Raw genomic sequence first — 19064 nt, 5'->3', positions numbered from 1 at the left:
AGGTTCCCTTTGTAATTAATCCTAACGCTCAAACCAGAGGGGAGGAAAAAAGTGTTAATGAGGGAGCGTCCCAGACTGACTGGGCGGTCGCGGCTCGCAGCGAGAGCACCAAGTAATTAAATTATTTTTGGAAGCATGGGGCTGCGGCGAGGGGTCGGGAGGGGGGGAAATATGATGGTGACTGTGTGAGGGAAATCCCCGTATGCATGGGAAGCAGGGAGTATTTCTCACCGCTAATTAAAATCAGGAATGACTTTTTCTTTCCGCAGCCCTAGGGGGGGAATAAATCAATCTTTTCGCCTCCCAGATTCCCTTGGATTCGTGTATTTCTATGGCTCTAAAGAATTGGACACGGCTATACCCGTGGGGCTGGGGGCTCGATCTCCGACAGGCAGGTTGAGGAAAACAGACCCAGAAGGGGCTGCAGGCTGGGCCCAGGCCAGGAATCAAGGCAATCCCTCCAGATCATAGTTCAGGGCTGGGGTCGCATCCCCGCCGGCGATTCCCAGGATCCAAGAGGGCCGCTGGGCATCTGGCGGCGAAGGGCTGGGGGCGGGGCAGCGACTCGGGGAAGAGCGGGGCCGCAGACAATGGACGCGGCGGCGGGAGAGGCGGCGGCTGCAAGAACAGCCGGGAGGCGGCACCCGGGAGCGCGCGCTCCCCCGCCCCCCGCCCCCCCCTCGGCTTTCGTCCCCTCCCCCTCCGCCCCCTCCCCCCTCCTCCGCCGGCTCCCGATCTGATTCCTGATCCCTGATTCCTTGATCCTTGGTCCCGCCATGGGAGCCTGAGCGCCCCCCACTCCCCCCTGGCCCCCAGCCCCCGGGGCCCTGAGGGGGAAAGAGGCAGCGGTCTGGGACGACGAGGGGGCGACCAGACTCAGTAGCCCCTCTACACCCCCGCATCGTCCGCGCTTCCCGTCGGGGAGCGCGGAGTTCGGAGAGACCCGGAACGCTGCGGATACAAAGACGCTGGGCCGTGTGGGGCGCCGGCCGAGCCCACCGGACCATTCGCAGCGGCGGGTGAGTGCCGGGCTGCGGGGGTGCGGGCAAAGTTTGCAAAAAAAAAAAAAAAAAGAAAAAAAAAGAAACAGAAAGGGGGACAGTCATGCAAAGGGCCACAGGGTGCCGGGCCCCCCGAACGAGCAGAACGGCTTAAGGGGGAAGGGGGACGCGGGGCAACCCCCTTCCGGTCCATTCCCCCACTGCACAGCGGAGTGCCCCCCCAACTTTGAGTAGAGGAAGGGGCGCGTGGGGAGGGGGCGGAGCCCGGGCCTGGAGAGCCGGGGACTTTCCTGGGCCCGGGGCCGGGCGGGGGCCTTAAGGTTCCCAGGGGAACTGGTTGAAGCTGGAGATTGGGAGTGTGTGTTGGAGGTGGGGGGAGAGGCAGCGGAAAGATCGGAGTCTGGAGGTATTGGAAGGCGAGGGTGTTTAGGGTGCATACACAACTCAGGAGCATGGGGAGGGACAGGGTCAGGTATGCGTTCGGGGTGTGATATGGAGACTGGGGAGCCGCCGGAGGAGAGTATTGGGGGGGCGTGTGTGCAGCTCGAGGATGGGGCTGGAGGCCAGAGACCCGGGAGCTGTGTGTGGGGCCCAGGGGACAGGCGCCGGCATCTATCTCCCCTCTCATATTTACCCATTGGAGGGGCTGCGGGTTTTGCATTGGTGAGTTTTAAAGGTTTGGTGGAGCATCAGTGTGCATGATTCTTTGTGTGTGTGTGTGTGTGTGTGCGCGTGTGCGCGCACGCCTTTAAGTGCTGTGTGTTCCTGCAGGTGGGCCCCTGGGTTTGGAGATGTAGGTGTTTTTCTGTGCCCAAGTGTGTGCGCACCCAAGGAGCAGCTGGCCATGTATCTGCCGTGTGTGTTTGGATGTGTATTTATGTGTATCCTCTGGGGGAGGGCTGTGTGTCTGTGTGTGTGAACTGGGGAGGGGCTTATGGGAAAGATACACAGGGACTGAGGAAGGTGGGTGTGTAAGAGCAAAATGGGGCATACCTGGGTAGGTGCGTGTGCACCTGTGTAATGCAAAGGAGTGTGAGTGAATCTGTGTTCTCTTGTGTGTAACCTGCCAGCGTGTACCTGCCTTAGGTGGCGCGTGTATTTCTGAGTGTGGTTTTAGGGGGTACTGCCACTTGCCTCTGCAGGCGGATTTTCCTGGCAGAGAGCCCAAAGGGAGGGCTGTCTGGAGGATTCTGAGGCTTCTTGGATGGCCCTGCCCTGGTTTGAGGGTAGCACCTTGTAGTGTCTGAGACCTATGGGTGGGAGTGAGTGGGCCATCTTATGCGGTGCCTGTTTTGGGAGGTGGGCTCTTCTAGACAAGGGTGTGTTTTGTGGGAAATAGGGAACAAGGATTCAGGTTGTAGCCCTAGAGGAATCTAAGGGATTGGAGGGATCAGGGAGAAGAATAAGAGCCCCATCTTCATAGGTTGTGTTGTAGCGCTCGGAGAGGCCACCTTCTTGGCCTCCCAGCCCAAGTTCAGCCCCCTCAGGCCACAGTTGTCTTGCAAAGCCGTCTTGGAGATTGCTGCTTCAGAGCCCACTAGCTCTACGCTGCAGTTTGAGAGGAGTCTGGGGGCTTTGGTAGGGAATAGAAGCAGGAGGAAGGGACATGCTTGGAGGATTGAGGCTGGTACAGAACATCTGGGTTCCCTGGGGCAGAGGGTTAAGAAGGTGGCATGGGAGCTCTGGGGAGAGCAGTGGAGGGTGTTTCTTCAGGGGTTTCTGCAAGTCTGTCTGTGTGGTTTACCACATGGTTGCACTTTTTCCTGTTGAGAAACATGATTGGGATGGAGCTGTGATCTGGGTCCAGGTCTCAGGGTGAGGGATAGGGGCTGAGCTTGCCGGGAGGGCAGTTATCCATCTGTTGGGGGAAGGGACAGACATCCATCGAGGGCGACACTCACCATCATGAATAGTGTGGTGGGATGTGGATGTATCTGTCCCCAGAGGAGGGTCAGAGCCTGTGTTCTCTTTCTCTCTCTCCCTGCACCCCCCCACCCACTCCCACCATGTGCCTGTCATCCTTTCTCTTTTGGGATGAAGGGAAGGGACTCGCCATCTTTGGGATGCTGCCTTGCTTGCCATCTCACTCTCAGCTATTTTCCTCTTGCTGCCAGAGATTAGGTTGGGGCACCCTGTTTTAGGAGCTGAGGCTCTGAATGCACAGGCCCATTTGGGTCCCTGGGTAATTCACTAATGGGAGATCCTATTGGGCATGTGTAATTGGAATGTCTCCTCTTTAGCCCTCAGGGATCCCCACCTCTCCTAAGCCCCCAGGATTATAAGAGCAGTAGGAGTTAGAAAATATTGGGACTAGGGATGGGGCAGAGGAGGGAAAGACTGGCTTAAAAAAAAAAAGCACGATGGAGTAACCATCATAGCTCAGCAGAATGAACTTGACCAGCGTCTGTGAGGATTTGGGTTTGATCCCTGGCACCGCTCAGTGGGTTAAGGATCCGGCTGGGACCTTCCTCTGATGCTGTGGCTGGGGTGTAGGCCGGCAGCTATAGCTCTGATTCAACCCCTAGCCTGGGAGCTTCCATATGCTGCAGGTGTGGCCCTAAAAAAAGACCAAAAAAAAAAAAGAAAAAAGAAAAGAAAACGTGACTGCCCCAAACGTGGCATTACTGATGGGTAGGGTTCCCAAGGTGAGCGAGGCACTTGCATCTGGGATGGTGTGCTCTGGCCTCCTGGGGTACCTTGTTCACTCCTGTCCTCTCACTTAATGTGTGACGTTTTCCTGGTACGGGGTGAGGGAGGAGCTCTTCCAAGGAGGAGGATGTGTGGTCAGACATTAGGAAAGGCCGCCTCTGAAAGTACCTCGGACTGGAGCTAGTGGCCACGTTGGCTCCTCCTCCGCCATTGTCTGGCTCCTGCCGCGCCCTCTCTTTTCCCTGTTTCTCCCGGGGCCAGCCTCTCTGTGTGCCCCCAGTGTTCTTCTGCTCCTTCGAGATCTGAGGAAGAGCCCCCTTCTCTGGCCCTAGAGCAAGACAGACTTCAGTTGCTCATTTGGTTTGCAGGAGGTTCTTTCAGTTTGAGGGGGTGTGAACTTGACTTACAGAAGCTTTGAGGGGAACAGGGACAAGATCCTGGAGCCCCTCCTCCCTGAGTTTGAGTTTGAGAGTCTCCAGTCTTCTTTACTCTTCCTCCCTGAGCAGCTCTCCACACTGTGAGGCCAAAGGGAAGAGTCCGAAAGAGTTGGCTGCAATTAGTACTTAATGGTGTTGTGACATTGAGCAAGTTCTTAAAACTCATTCCCTAGTGTCTTAGGTATCTTAAGACATCATGCTTCCTCCCCACCCACCCCAGATTGGGCCTTCCTCTGCAAACCCCACTTCTCCCCAGTGGCCTCCTTCCCAGGGTTGCAGCTTGCTCATAAATTCTGGCTTTGCCACTTCTTAATTCTGAGACCTCAGAGAGAGGACTTTTTGAAGCCTCACCTGCAAAGGAGTTAATAATAGGCCCTCCCTTTTAGGTTTATGAGGATTAAATGAAATAATATATAGCGAGCGCTGGCCCTTGGGAAGCCCTCTGGAATGGTGGGGGTTCTGAGTGATGATTGTTAAGGGAGTGAGTTCTGGGTTTGGGGGGAGAGCGAGGCTTTGGTTCTACACATCTTCTGGCAGACTGTCTGCCTACTACCTGTCAGATGCTGTGTGAAGCGCAGGCTGTGAGGGGTGAATAAGAAGGGCTTTCACAGGGGAGATGTGCAGAAACATGCCCATTCGCTGTAAGTATATATGGAGGTGTGTTCAGGAGGCCACTAGAGCATAGAGCGAGTGTGCTTGGTCCTGGCATGGTGTTAGGGAAGGTTCCTGGAGGAGATGTGCCTTTCCCTGGATGTTTTTTAACTGAGATGAAATTTCTGTGACATAAAATTAACCATTCAAAAGTGAACAGTGGGAGTTCCCGTTTTGTGGTTCGGGGGAAACGACCCCGACTAGGATCCATGAGGATACAGGTTCGATCCCTGGCCTTGCTCAGTGGGTTAAGGATCTGGCATTGCAGTGAGCTGTGGTGTAGGTCGAGGACGCAGCTCGGATCCTGCTTCGCTGTGGCTGTGGTGTAGGCCAGCAGCTGTAGCTCTGGTTCGATCCCTAGACTGGAAGCCTCCATATGCCCCACGTGCAGCCCTAAAAAGAAAAAAAAAAAAAGAGAGAGATAAACATAATAAAAAGTAAGTGAACAGTAGCACTTGATACATCTGCAGTGTTGTGCAACCACCGCCTCTATCGAAAAACATTCTCATCACCCCCAAAGGAAGCCTGTACCCAGTAAGGAGTTGCTGCTCCCTGTTCCCTACCTCCCCCCAGCACCAGCAACCACTGTCTCTATGGGTTTACCTATTCTGGGTGTTTCATGTAAATGGAATTATACAATGTGTGGCCTTTTGTGTCTGGCTTCCTTCACTTAGAATTTTTTCAAGGTTCACCTACACTGTAGCATCAGAACTCCACTCCTTTTTGTGGCTGAATCATATTCCACTTTGTGGATTGGTCTTAGCTGGGTTTAAAGGATGAGGTAGGCAGGCAGGGAGGGGACTGAGGAGGTGCAGCAGGTGGAGGCTGAGCCTGGGCGAGTGGGAGCAAGGGTGCTGCTGAACTACACGTGGCTGGGTGTTCCTGGGTCTTGAAGTATTAACTGGGGGTTTGGCCTCAGTTTCTCTGTCTATGTAACAAAGTCCTCTGTGGTTGGTGGGGATGGAGGTGCTAAGGAGAGGAGAGGGTGGGTTATAATTGCCTCTTCTCCAAGTCTAGATTGAGGATGGGTTTTTTTTTTTTTTTTTTTGGTCTTTTTAGAGCTGCACCTGCAGCACACGGAAGTTTCCAGGCTAGGGGTCAAATCAGAGCTACAACTGCCAGCCTGCACCACAGCCACAGCAACACCAGATCTGAGCCGTGTCTGCAACCTATACCACAGCTCACTGCAACGCCGGATCCTTAACCCACTGAGCAAGGCCAGGGATTAAACCCGAATCCTCATGGATACTAGTTGGGTCCTTAACCTACTGAGCCACAATGGGAACTCCTTGGATGGGGCTTTTTAAGATGTGCTCTTTCCATAATGTGAGAAAATGAATGTGTGTGTGTGTGTATAATATATATATTATATATATATATTATATATATATGACTGGGTCACTTTACGGTTCAGCAAAAATTAACAGAACATTGTAAATCAACCGTACTAGAAAAAAATAAAAATCTTAAAAAGATAAATTAATTAAAAAAATAAAATAGGAGTTCCCATCATGGCGCAGTGGTTAACGAATCTGACTAGGAACCATGAGGTTGCGGGTTCAGTCCCTGCCCTTGCTCAGTGGGTTAACGATCCGGCGTTGCCGTGAGCTGTGGTGTAGGTTGCAGATTCGGCTCGGATCCCGCGTTGCTGTGGCTCTGGTGTAGGCCGGTGGCTACAGCTCCGATTCAACCCCTAGCCTGGGAACCTCCATATGCCGAGGGAGCGGCCCAAGAAATAGCAACAACAACAACAAAAAAGACAAAAGACAAAAAGACAAAAGACAAAAAGACAAAAAAAAATAAATAAAATAGGAATTCCCATCCTGGCTCAGTGGTTAATGAACTCGACTAGCATCCACGAGGACGTGGGTTTGATCCCTGGCCTCGATCAGTGGGTTAAAGATCTGGCGTTGCCGTGAGCTGTGGTGTAGGTCACAGACATGACTCAGATCCCGAGTTGCTGTGGCTCTGGCGTAGGCTGGTGGCCACAGCTCCGACTCCACCCCTAGCCTGGGAACCTCCATATGTCGCTAGTGCGGCCCTAAAAGACAAAAATAAAATAAAATAAAGTAAAAAATAAAATAAAGTAAAATAAAATACTTGCTCTTTCCTGGGCACCTCCCTCCTGTATGCACCTCCCCTCACCTCTGTGGGTGCCTGTCTTCCTGTTTGATTGGGCATTGACTTCCGTTCTTTCTGAACTGTCCTGAAATTTCTCTCATCGTCTCCAGGGAGGTAACTCTGTTCATGGGAAGGTTTTGGTAGCAGAGGTGATGGAAAAGGCCTGGGAGGAAACCCTCTTTTCACTCGTTCCCTAGCCATCTTCCCCCTTTTCACCCTGGCTCCTGCTGATCTGACTTGGGCAGCCTCCTGTCACCTTTCTTCTTGTGACCTGAAGGGAAATGAGGGGGGTCAGGAAGACTCTCCAGCCCTGTCTCCACCCTGCTTGTACAGAGTAGGAGGCAGAGGCCTGATGTGGTGGAGACCTTTGCAAATAAGGTGTTGCTGTGCTAGTCTGATGCCCCCGGCAAGGCTGGTAATTACAGACAGAACAGCTGGGAATGGGTTTGGGAGAAGCGGGCTTAGAATCAGCAGAGCTGAGGATATCCTTGTAATCAGGGTGGGGCAGTGAGAGGGGAGGGTGGGAAGAAGTGGGGGGGCTGGAGTGGGCCTGGAGGCTTGGAGCCCGCTTCCCCTGCTGCTCTGCACACAGCTGACTTAGCGCCGCCTGCAGGAGAGTAAGAGGTGCTCAGAGCCCAGGCCCTGCTCCATTGTAATTGTGGAAGGAGGTGTTGGGTAGGGGGGATCCTGGGGTCCCTGATGAGGGGTTATTGCTGCTCCCTCAGACCTGGGTGTGGTCTAAGAGAGGGGCTGGGGCCAACACAGAAGCCAGAGTGTTGGGACTGTCTGATTCTGGGTGGGGTCTTACATCCCTTAGTGAGGTTACAGGATCAGGGAGTGAAGGGAATTGGCTTGCCCCCTCTATAGGAGAGAGAGGTGGGAACTACCATTTTATTGAGCATCTGTTAGGTGTCTGACTCTGTGATAGTCTATATACATTATTCATTGAACACTCAGTTTTCTGAAGTTGGCACCATTATCCCCCTTTAAATTTTTTTTTTTAAATCCTGTGAATTTTATCGTATTTATAGTTGTACAACCATCATCACAACCTAATTTTAGAATATTTCCACTCCCAGCCCCCAGGCCATCCCTCCCTACCAGGCTGTCCCCTTTGGTAACCATAAGTTTTTCAAAGTCTGTGAGTCTGTTTCTGTTCTGCAGTTCAGTTCATTTCCATTATCCCCATTTTGCAGATAAGAAAACTGAGGTTTAGAGAAAGCAAGCGACTCATCTAAGATTACATAGCTCCTGAGAGGCTGTGCCAGGTCTGTCTGAGGTCATTGCTCTTCTGTTTCCCAAAGTGCTCTTTCCATCTTCTCCTACTCATTTCATTTAGTTCAGGTTTTGCTTATTGCCTTTAATCTTGAACTTGAATAATTCTCTGTCTCCTAAAAAGCAGACATGAGTCAGCCTGAGGAGTAGTGAAGTCTACCCCTGAGGAAGGGGGTCAGTCCACTGGAGAAATGGGGTCTCCCAAGAAGAAGACCTCATTGTCACAGCCTGGGCAGGACTGCCACCTGGGCAGAACCACCCTGGGGGCTGTTGGCCTCTTCCTTGGCTGGGTCACTTCACCCATGGGGCCTCTGGTCACCATAAGCCGTGGGGTCGTGTTTTTTTTTCTTTGTTTTTGTTTTTGTCTTTTTGTCTTTTCTAGGGCTGCACCTGTGGCATATGGAGGTTCCCAGGCTAGAGGTCGAATCAGAGCTGTAGCCGCCAGCCTACACCATTGCCACAACAACTCGGGATCCAAGCCTCATCTGTGACCTACACCACAGCTCATGGCAACGCTGGATCCTTAACCCACTGAGCAAGGCCAGGGATCGAACCAGCAACATCATGGTTCTTAGTTGGATTTGTTAACCACTGAGCCACGACGGGGACTCCCTGGAGTCTTGTGTTGATTGAAAGGGCCCTGGCCCTCATTGTCTGTAGTTTTCCAGCAACCCCCTAATAATATCCTTCAGACTCCAGAGAGTTTCACCAGAGAGCTCCTGGCTCTCCTAGTCTGGCTAGAAGAGAGAGTGTGCCTTTGTGTGTGGATCTGGGCCAGGGTGGTGGTGGTGGTGGGGCTCTGGCTTTTTTAGGGTGAGTGGGGGTTGCACAGGAACAGGTGCAGAGCCTGAGGTGTGAATGCAGTAACTTAAAAAACAACTGAGTGTGAACAGCAACACGTGTTTTGTCACCTGCTTTACTCCAGGACTGGGATGGAACACGGAAGAAGGCTTGGGGAATGTTGAGGCTCCTCAGAAAGAGCGGAAACCTCAGGTGGTGGGTGTGTCCAGATGGTGAAGGTTGGCTGGTACTTGGGCCTTTCAGCTGGCTCAGTTTTCCTAGAGAAGAACTGGCTGAGGTACCAGATCTGAGGCCATGGACTGAAGCAGGAGGAGGAGGTTTGCAGAATGGGGAGACCCAGAGAGACACAAGCTGCCAACCGCACCCCTAATCACTCTGTATCACGCACCCTTAGGCCCACCCTCCTGCTTTCCCATTCAAACCAGCTTTGTTGCCCATGTCCTCCAGGCGCACTCCCCATCCCAGGGAGCTACTTTCTACTTGTTTCTCTTCTAAGGCAGGGACTGGGTGAGCAGGTTTTGAAGGGCCCTTGGGGTCAGGGACAGTTGGGGCCTACCTAGGACAGTAGGCCGTGAAGACGGAGAGGCATTTTTGTTTTCCGTGAGGGTGGGAGTGTGGCGCACACAGAAAGCTGGTCTCTGGGTCAGCACAGCTTGCCCACCTCCTGTTGTCCAGCTTTTCCTGTCCCCGAGGACAATTCAAGGTGCCTGCTTGCCTTCTTGGCTCTTCCACAGCTCCCCTGGTGGGCAGGTAGGGGCCAGTCCTTTGCCCCAGCCAAGGGAGGAAGAAGCCAGAGCCTGGTGGGTGGGAATCACAGGGCCTGCTCATTAGTGAAAATTAAACAGAGCATCCAGGCATCTAGAAGCCCTGGTTACCTTCTCACCAGCTTAGCGTCCTGTCTCCCTCTGGCCTCCACCTGGGACAGATGCCAAGGGGATTACTCACCCTTTCTACAGCTCCCTCCTTCCTCCCGCCCAGTGTTCCCTTCCAGACTGACTGGGAATGGGTCTGGGGGAGGCAGGGAGTGAAGCATATTGGTGTGTGTGCAACATGCGTGTACTTGTGTGCAGTGTGCCTGGGTCAGGGACGTTCTGCGAGCTGGAGTGGGGGTGGGGGTGCTAGAGAGAAAGCAGAGCAGGTCTCTACAGAACCTGCCTGGCTGGGGCGGGTGGAGCTGGGTGGGGCAGGCAGAGCCGTTCCAGGTTCCAGAGGGGGAATACGAGCGTGGGGGTACCTGTGTGCGTGTCTGTGGATTTGGAGGGTGCCCAGCCTCACCCTAGCTTTAGATAGAGGAAAATGAAGGAAGTAGGTGGAGACGGGCTTGGCTCTGGCTTCCCTGGCTCCTTTTAGGTTAGAACGCAAGCTCAGGTATCCTGGCTGGGATCCCAGGCTGGGGCCCTTCCCTGCAGCTCCTTGCAGTGGGGTCTGGTGGTGAACAGCTGTTCTGGAAGCATAGACTGTCTGGGTGACCCCAGCACAGCCCTTCCCCTGCTGCGCAGCTCAGTGGGGAGAGGGATCTTGCCCCCTGCCCCGGGGCTTAAGGATGGTGAGCTCACGTCTGGGAGAGCACCTGGTTAGCAGCGCGGGGGTGGGGCTTGGTGCCAGCTCCTGGACTCCCGGGTCCGGCCCTTTCCTCTCCCTCAGCCTGCTGACATCCAGCTGTTCTCTGTGTCCTGGACGGCACTATCACCCAGGGATCCTGGGGCCTCTGTCAGGGTATAGGAATGAGGGTGGGGCAGAATCTCCATCCCACTTTTGGTCCAGGGTCTGGGGCTGGTCCTCGCCCACTCTGTGCCTTAGTTCTTTCTGTGCTAGGGAGAACCCAGTGTGGGATGGGAGGCTTGTCCATGGCGCAAGGCGGGATGGCAACGGTGAAGGAACTTCGAGATCTCAGCCAGGAGTGGTGAATAGGCAGGAGCAGAGACCACCCCTTGTAGGGGAAGGGGAAGGGGCTGTTTGGTCTCAACTGTCGCAAAAGGCATAGACCTGTCTAGTCTCTGTCCCTTTGTCACTGGTGAGAAGCCGGAGTAGGGCAGGAGCCAGTGAATTCTCTCCTGTCCTGGCCATCTCATAGTCTAGGCTGCTCCAAGAACCAGCGTCTGGAAGGAGCATCATGGAAGAACCTGGTTTCACTCTGAGAGGAGCACGCCTCAAAGTCACAGTGTTAGTGGAGTTCCTGTTGTGGCTCAATGGGTTAAGAACCTAACTAGGATCCATGAGGATGTGGGTTCAATCTCTGGCCTCGCTCCGTGGGTTACAGGTCTGGCGTTGCCATGAGCTGTGGTGTAGGTCGCAGATGTGGCTCGGATCCTGCGTTGCTGTGGCTGTGGTGTAGGCTGGCAGCTGTAGGTCTGATTCGCTCCCTAGCCTGGAACATCCATATGCTGCAGGTGCAACCCTAAGAAGAAAAAAGCAACAAAACAAAAACCAAAGTCACAGTGTTAGTGAGGTCTTTCTAACCATGGAGGGAGAAAGGGCTGCCTTGGATGTACTACCATGAACTGGCAGCCTTCTCTCCCTGCCTTTATCTGTAAAATTTGGGGTTACAGCTCAAGGCCTTATCTAACTTAGTGCTGGAACCTGCTGAGAGTTGGGTAGGTCAGTTTACCGTCTCCTCCTTCGGAGGCAGGGAGAGTGTGGGGAATGATGTGGGTACAGTCAGAGGTTCTGGCACTGCCCTCTTCTCCGTGGGACTATGTTAGGGGCTGCACTGTCCCCCATATCGGACACCTCCTGCCTCCACCGTGTCTGACAGTGCGCCTGGATGGAGCACATCCTTGAAACTCGGGGGGTGATGTGGCAGAGAGGAAAAACCAAGCGGGGCAGTCAGCTGTGACTCGGAATTGGCCCTGCCCCATGCTCACTGATGTCTCGGTGAGGCGCTCGGTCTCTGGACAGGCTTCTAGCTCCTTGGATACTGGGCTGGGAGATGGGACTCCTGGGGTCACCTGGGAGGGGAGAACATCCAGGACATTGGACGGAACTCACATCAGTGTCCTTGGACATTGGGGCTGTGGTGGATGAAGCTTAGGGAGCCTTGGGCTAGGGCCCCACATGTCCACACTTCCCCCTGGGTTGTAGTGAGGAAGAGGGTGCAGGGCACCTGCAGTAAGACTCTTGTGTAGGGGAGTTCCTGTTGTGGCTCAGTGGTTAATGAATCTGACTAGGAACCATGAGGTTACAGGTTCGATCTCTGGCCTCACTCAGTGGGTTAAGGATCCGACGTTACCGTGAGCTGTGGTGTAGGTCGCAGACTCAGCTCGGATCCCGCGTTGCTGTGGCTCTGGCGTAGGCCAGCGTCTACAGCTTCGATTAGACCCCTAGCCTGGGAACCTCCATATGCCGCGGGAGCAGCCCTAGAAAAGACAAAAAAAAATACTCTTGTGTAGGAAGTAGAGATTTTTTTTTTTTCGATTGAAATATGGTTGATTCACAGTATTGTCTTAGTTTCAGATGTGCAACGTAATGATTCAGTATTTTTGCAGATTATAGGAATCAGGACCTTTAATGGGCAAGGGTCTACAGACTCCTCTGCAGGAGGGATCTGAGGGGGTGACCATGCCCATTTCCTTGGGTCCAGACAGGACCACCCTTCTCTCATCCTGGCCTGAGGAGAGGAAGGCTGTTTGTTTACAAAATGGTCCTGTCAGAGCACTGCCCCTGTCGGAGGAAAACTTTGTGCTTCCTGTCCTCTTTCTCATCCTCTTCCCCCCTCAAGCTGGAAGTCCTTTTTTTTTTTTTTTTTTTTTGCTTTTTAGGACCATACCTGTGGCATATGGAGGTTGCCAGGCTAGGAGTCGAATTGGAGCTGTAGCTGCCAGCCTAATCACAGCCACAGCAACACAGGATCTGAGCCACATCTGCTACCTACACCACAGCTCACAGCAACACTGGATCCTTAATCCACTGAGTGAGGCCAGGGGTCGAACCCACATCCTCATGGATACTAGCTTGGCTCGTTACCTCTGAGCCACAACGAGAACTCCTGGAAGTCCTTTCTGAAATCCAGTGCAGGTGCGCTCCGCACCACTGCTGGTCTGAAACTCCCAGCCATGTTCTCGGTAGGGATGAGGAGCGACAGGTGCCCTTGCTGAGTGTGTGTTTGTGTTCTGTCCCCTCTCCGGCATCCTCTCCGGCCTGGTTGCCCTGCTCCCACAGTGCTTTCCCCGAGTCCCACCTGTGCCCTAGTCTCTGCTCTGCTTTCTTTCCCACCCGAGGCCTGAAGGGGCTGGGATCGGGTGGTGGGGTGGTCTGGGCTAAAGCAGCAGGAGGAGGTGGTGCCCGCAGCTGGCTGCCCTCTGGTCATCGGTCCTTAGCCCCGCCTCACGTGGGGGTGCCTGAGTCTGTGTCCAAGGCCTTGTCTACCTGAGCTGCTCCTCTGAGCAGGGCAGTGGGGTAGGTCTAGTCTTGGTCTGCCTTTTGGCTAACACCAGCCCCACCCAGGGCCTTGCTCCCTCTGCCTGTTGCCAGGTTCTGAGTGTATTTTTTTCCAGGAACCTCCGATTGTTTCCTGAAGAAACCTGATCCCAGAGCTCATACAAAAGCTGGGGCCCGCCAGAGGAGAAACCCCATTCTCTCCCCCTCTGTCCCTACCCACCCCCCCACCTCCATAACCTCTCTCGCTTTGGATGCCGGGTATGGGTTCCAGGACCTGGCTGCCATCACCTAGGCAACAGGGGGCTTTGGTTGCCATGGTGATCAATGTGAGAGAAGCTGGGCAGCAGGGACAAAAGCCCCCACATTTTTCCCCCCAGCCCTCCCCCCTGTCCCCTTGGGATGATACTGAGACACATTCCATTAATTTTATTTCTGAAAGGCCTTTGGAGGGGAGAAGGTTCTCCTTTTTGTGACGAGCTCTCTCTTCCCTCCCTCTCTCCTCTCTGGCCTTTTTTTAACCCCAGATAATCCATGGTTGGTTTGAGCAGGGGATCGGGTGAGTGTGTTTGTGAGTCTGGGACGGGGTGGGGGCAAGGTGAAAAGCAGCGGCACACAGTCCCTTTTACAGCTTCCCGCCCCCGAGACCAGGGCACTCCCTGCCCTGCACCAAGTCCCGACTTCCCGCCCCGTCCCATCACGCCTCCCACATTTCCACTTGTTGATCTCATCCAGGGGTCCCCTCCCCCACTCTCTTCCCTGGGAACGCTGCCCACCCGGGAGACCCTCCAAACCCCTGATTCCTGAGACTGATTAAACAAGGGGGACTTCTGCCCTTCTCTTTGCTCACCTCCCATCCGTCCCCACAGCCTCGCCAGTGCTTGGATTAGTTCCCTGGGGTACGTGAGGGGACAGCTGGCAAGGGTTTCAGAAATCGGGTTCAGGTTTGGTCCTGCTGTTTGGTACGAGAGGGAGGAGCATATCCTGTTGCTTTCTGGGCACCTTGAATTGGGTTGGGAGGGGTGGAGAGGCAGGCCAAGGGAGCCAGGTTGATGTTGGGTCTTTAATAAATAGCTAGGAGGAAGGTAGGGAGCTTTAGGCTGGAGCAGTTCAGAACAAAGGGTTGGGAGGGGACCGGCACCCTCATCTGGTTTGAAATTTATCTGTAGGGGAAACACAATGGCATCAGCTTCCCTCCTGGGTATGTTTGAAGTGGTGGTTCTGCTTTGGGGTGTGTGTGTGTGTGTGTGACTTTAGTTGTACAAGCAGCAGGATTTATTTATACTACCTCCTCCCCAAGTCTTAGAGGAAGTGTCTGCAGATTTGAGTAGGAGTGATCTTGGAGTCAAGAGTGTATTAATTGCTTAACATATTACTTGCCGAGCAGTTTCTTTCTTTCTTTCTTTTTTTTTTTTGTCTTTTTGCTATTTCTTTGGGCCACTCCTGCGGCATATGGAGGTTCCCAGGCTAGGGGTCGAATCGGAGCTGCAGCCCCCGGCCTACGCCAGAGCCACAGCAACGCGGAATCTGAGCCGCGTCTGCAACCCACACCACAGCTCACGGCAACGCCGGATCGTTAACCCACTGAGCAAGGGCAGGGATCGAACCCGAGACCTCATGGTTCCTAGTCAGATTCATTAACCACTGTGCCACGATGGGAACTCCGAGCAGTTTCTTAAAGTACTTCTTTTACCCCCAGAATCCTCACAGCAACCCCATGAGGTGTGTATCATTTCCCCTATATTACTGATGAGCCTGCCAGTCTGCAAAGCACAGAGAAGTTAAGTAACTTGCACATGGCCACACAGCTAGTCAATGGGAGAGTTAGGTTTTGAGCTCACATCTTCGGGTGCAAATCACAGGCTCTTTTTGTGCTGTGGTCCTGGCAGACAGGAGAGTTCAGGCTGGGGAGATGGAGAGTCTGGGTTCTGGTGTCTCTGGCGGTGCTTTTCCTCTTTATTTCTCCACCTCCTTCACTCTGTAACCCACTTATTCTCTTTGAACCTCCTGGTGCAATTCAGTTTGTAGGAGGCGGACTAGAAAGAATAAGCTGAACCATAGCAAGAGAGATGCAGGTGACATGTCTGGAACTGCATCGGGACCAGACCACTAGAATGTTCTCAGGAGGTGGAGTAGAGGAGCCCAACCTGTAATTTTCAGACCAGGACATGAGTGGGGCCTTATTCGTGGCAAAAGGTTAGAAGGGTTTAAGGTAGGTTAAGATATCATGGCTCTGTCCCCTAAGTGTGTCTCTGTCACACATTTGCCTTGCCGTGGGGATATCAACAGACATTACTGGACCATGAAGTGCCTCCGCACCATTCTGTTAGGAGGATCCGTGAGTGGATTTAGCATGGATTTCATCTCCCCACAGTCATTGCAGTTTCCCTGAGCGTCAGAGAGGCATCTTCATTTACTGGGTGGGTATCAGCTACTTGCTGGGTGCCCAGGAGAGGGTGGTGGATACAAGTATGTATCAATCAAATCAATCATAATTCTTAGTCTCAAGTTACTGATGTGTCAGTTTAATTGGAGGAAAGTTAACAACTACACAAAGCAGATTCATTTTAGTTCTTAGCATACTTGACCACAGCAGCACTTGACTGGCTGATTTTATTTTATTTTATTGTATTTATTTATTTATTTTTGTCTTTTTGCCATTTCTTGGGCCGCTCCCACGGCATACGGAGGTTCCCAGGCTAGGGGTCGAATCGGAGCTGTAGCCACGGGCCTACGCCAGAGCCACAGCAACACAGGATCCGAGCCGCATCTGCGACCTACACCACAGCTCATGGCAACGCCGGATCCTTAACCCACTGAGCAAGGCCAGGGATCGAACCCTCAACCTCATGGTTCCTAGTCGGATTCGTTAACCACTGAGCTACGACGGGAACTCCTTGACTGGCTGATTTTATTCCTAACTCGGAAGTGTGCTAATTCTTGGCTGCATAAGAACCCACTCCTCTGCCTTCGTGCCCCTCTGGCCTCGCCTTCCCAGCGCCTTTGCCTGCTCCCTTTCCTTGGACATATTTACATATTGGGGTTCTCAGGAACCCCTTCTTTAACCCTCTGGCCAGGTGATCCCATCCATTCCCTTGGCCCTGCACACTGTCCATACCACCAGCTCAGACTCGCCTGAAGCCAGCTCCTTTGACAGCAGCTGCCTGTTCCACTGCCTGGCTCTGGACGCTGGGACCCGAACTCACTAACTTCCTCCCCAGACTTGCTTCCTCCCAGTCTTCCTGCCTGGTGATGGCCAGAGATCATGACACTGCCCTCCCCCGCAGACAGTCGCCCTTAGGTCCTGTTGGTCCTGTCACCAACATATGTGGCAAAGATGACTGTTTCCTGTCTCCCTGCCCTGCCCCATCCAAGCCTCACGGCTGCAGTGGTCTCCCGCCAGCCCATATGGGCATAGCCAAAACCCTTTGCAGGCTTCCCACTGCTTTTAGAAGAAAACCCAAGCTCTTGGCCTGACCCTTGGGCATTTGCCTAACCCAGCCACAGCCACCTCTTCAGCCTCACTTTCCGCCACCCTCTCCCTTCCTCAGCTCCGGCTCCACAGTTTCTTTAAGTCCACTGAAGTCTTTGCTGCCTTTCACGGGCGATTCTCTGCTCTGCAGGCTTTCCCTTCCGTTCTGCCTGCTTAACTCCTATGCTCCTTCAGGCTTGGCTGTTATTTTCTCAGACTTTCCAGAACCACTCACTCTAAAGTAGTCCAGCTCCCCAGACTTGTCTGTCACACTGTCCTCATTCTTCTGCTTTCATCACTGATGTAGTTAAGTCGTTTGTATTCAGCTGTTTACTTGTTTAGTGTGCACCTGCTCCACTGGAGTGTGAACTCGGGATTTATTCACTCCTGTGTCTCCAGGGCCTAGCCGGGTACATGGTTCCTAGAAGGGGCCTAAGCAAGACGATGCCTCAGTGAATGAAGAGAGGAAATGACCGCTCAGTGCATGGGGATGACGATGGTGGGGTCGGGGTCCGAGGGGAGGTCGTGACAGTGGGTGCAGGGGTAGGTGGGGGCTTTTGTGAGGGGGTGAGGCTGGTTTCTGAAGACCGAGCAGGGTCTGGGTGAGAGGGATGAGGGGAGAAGGAGAGGTTCCTCTCCTCTGAAGAACTAGAAAGTGAAAGTATAGAAGGAAGATACTGCCCCTCGGTCCACACAGAGTCAGATACGCTCAGGCCTTTGCCTAATTCAGGATGTTCGGTTTTCGGAGAGTGGTTTCTCTACTCACCTTCTCTTCCTGTCCCCCACCACATTATCTGCAGTTTCCATCCTTCACCCCCCGCCTCACCTGCTTTCACCCAGACATGCACACAGCCTCAAGCGGAGCCGCTAGCTTGACCCGGCAGGAACCGTAGGTCTGTTTGATGTAGGTGCTAGGGACGTGATGCCAAGAGAAGCAACCATAGGCAGCCCCCTGTGGGCCCACTCAGAAGTTTTGAGTAGGGGGAAGATGAAGGGAGGGGAGGAGAGGCCTGGGGTAGCCTCTGGGCCGAAACCAGCTGCTTCCTGCTAAAATCTCCCCTGTTGCCTGGCCAGAACCTGCTTTCTCCGAGTCATCGTTTTCCTGGCTGAGAATAGGAAAGCATTGCCTGGTTCTCTCCAGCAGGGGGTCCAGGGTTGAGTCATTCTGGCTGCCCTTTGCAGGCCACCCCTTCTCCCTAGTCCTTGGCAAAGTCTGGAGGTGCTCTTTCTAGGGGGCAGGGCAGGAGGAACTGGGCCCACTGGACAGAGTGGGAACTCGGATGGAATCTTCTCAGTAGTGAAGCTCCCCTGAGCTTCCTGTGGCTGCCTTTTGGAATGGCCCTCCTCTCTGCCCCAATCTCCCTCCCAGGGGAGCTCCAGCCCACCTCTGACCAGCTGCTTCCTCTCCCTAGGAGTGCCGCCTGATTTTCTCTGAGATAAGCCCACCCGTCCAGCAAAATAGAGTCCCTCAGGGTGACAGTTGATTTCCTGAAGGTGCCCCTTGGCCTGAAGAAGTCAGTGCTGAAGGAGGTGGCAGTGGGGCCCCCCAAAAGGCCCCAGCCTGTGGCCCTGGAGCGCTACAAAGCTCGGCGTTCTGACGCCATGGACACCGAGTCCCAGTACTCCGGCTATTCCTATAAGTCGGGCCACTCGCGCAGCTCCCGCAAGCACAGGTGGGTGTGTGTGGAAGGCCAACGCAAGTGGCTGGGAGGGGTGGGAGTGGGTCCTCCCCTTGACCTTGAGCCCCTGTTTCCCTGGCCTCCTGCTGCAGGGACCGCCGGGACCGACACCGCTCCAAGAGCCGAGATGGGAGCCGCGGGGACAAGTCAGTGACGATCCAGGCCCCAGGGGAGCCCCTGCTGGACAACGAGTCCACGCGAGGGGATGAGCGGGTGAGCATCAGGGGCATGGGGTCTGGGCCAGGTAGTTTCCAGACTGATCCTTAGAGAAGCTGGAGCTCCATCAGAAAGGGGAAGGGTGGGGAAACCTGGCCTCTTCCGACATAGGTCAGGTCAGGGAGGCGTCTTGTGTCCTACTTCTTCTAAGCATCCCAAGGAAGGACCACATTTCAGTAAAATTCAGGGAGTTTCAGCAGAGATCCCTTTGGAAGCAGCAGCCTTTTCCATCTTTATCTCCAGAGAGGTGGGATGACCCGCGCTGTGCCATGGGAATTGCCTGGTTCCCCTGGGCCCCTGCGGGCCAGTTAGGGTGCTGGGAATCTGGAGTGGGAGGGCCGTGGTGGGTGGGTGGGGCCTGGGGGTGTGGCAGCCCTGAGTTTTCCCT

The 19064-nt window shown here is 54.0% G+C and overlaps 1 protein-coding gene across 2 annotated transcripts in view; it reads left to right on the top strand.

Annotated features, from left to right (window-relative positions):
• Positions 1–720: 720 nt before the first annotated feature.
• Positions 721–19064, top strand: part of VANGL2 (VANGL planar cell polarity protein 2) — a 28853-nt gene continuing 10509 nt past the window's right edge. The window contains exons 1-3 of one of the 2 annotated variants that reach the window (XM_047784159.1): positions 721–1019; positions 18194–18454; positions 18553–18673. In XM_047784159.1, coding sequence (XP_047640115.1) covers positions 18384–18454; positions 18553–18673 — 192 coding nt within the window. In that variant the 5' untranslated portion in view covers positions 721–1019; positions 18194–18383. Of the gene's footprint in view, positions 1020–17608; positions 17675–18193; positions 18455–18552; positions 18674–19064 lie in introns of those variants that run through there. The other variant, XM_047784160.1, reaches the window with a different exon arrangement.

This window comes from Phacochoerus africanus, chromosome 6 (genome assembly GCF_016906955.1).
Source record: "Phacochoerus africanus isolate WHEZ1 chromosome 6, ROS_Pafr_v1, whole genome shotgun sequence".
In the NCBI taxonomy this organism is placed as follows: domain Eukaryota; kingdom Metazoa; phylum Chordata; class Mammalia; order Artiodactyla; family Suidae; genus Phacochoerus; species Phacochoerus africanus.
This window is presented reverse-complemented; position numbering and strand designations above follow the sequence as displayed.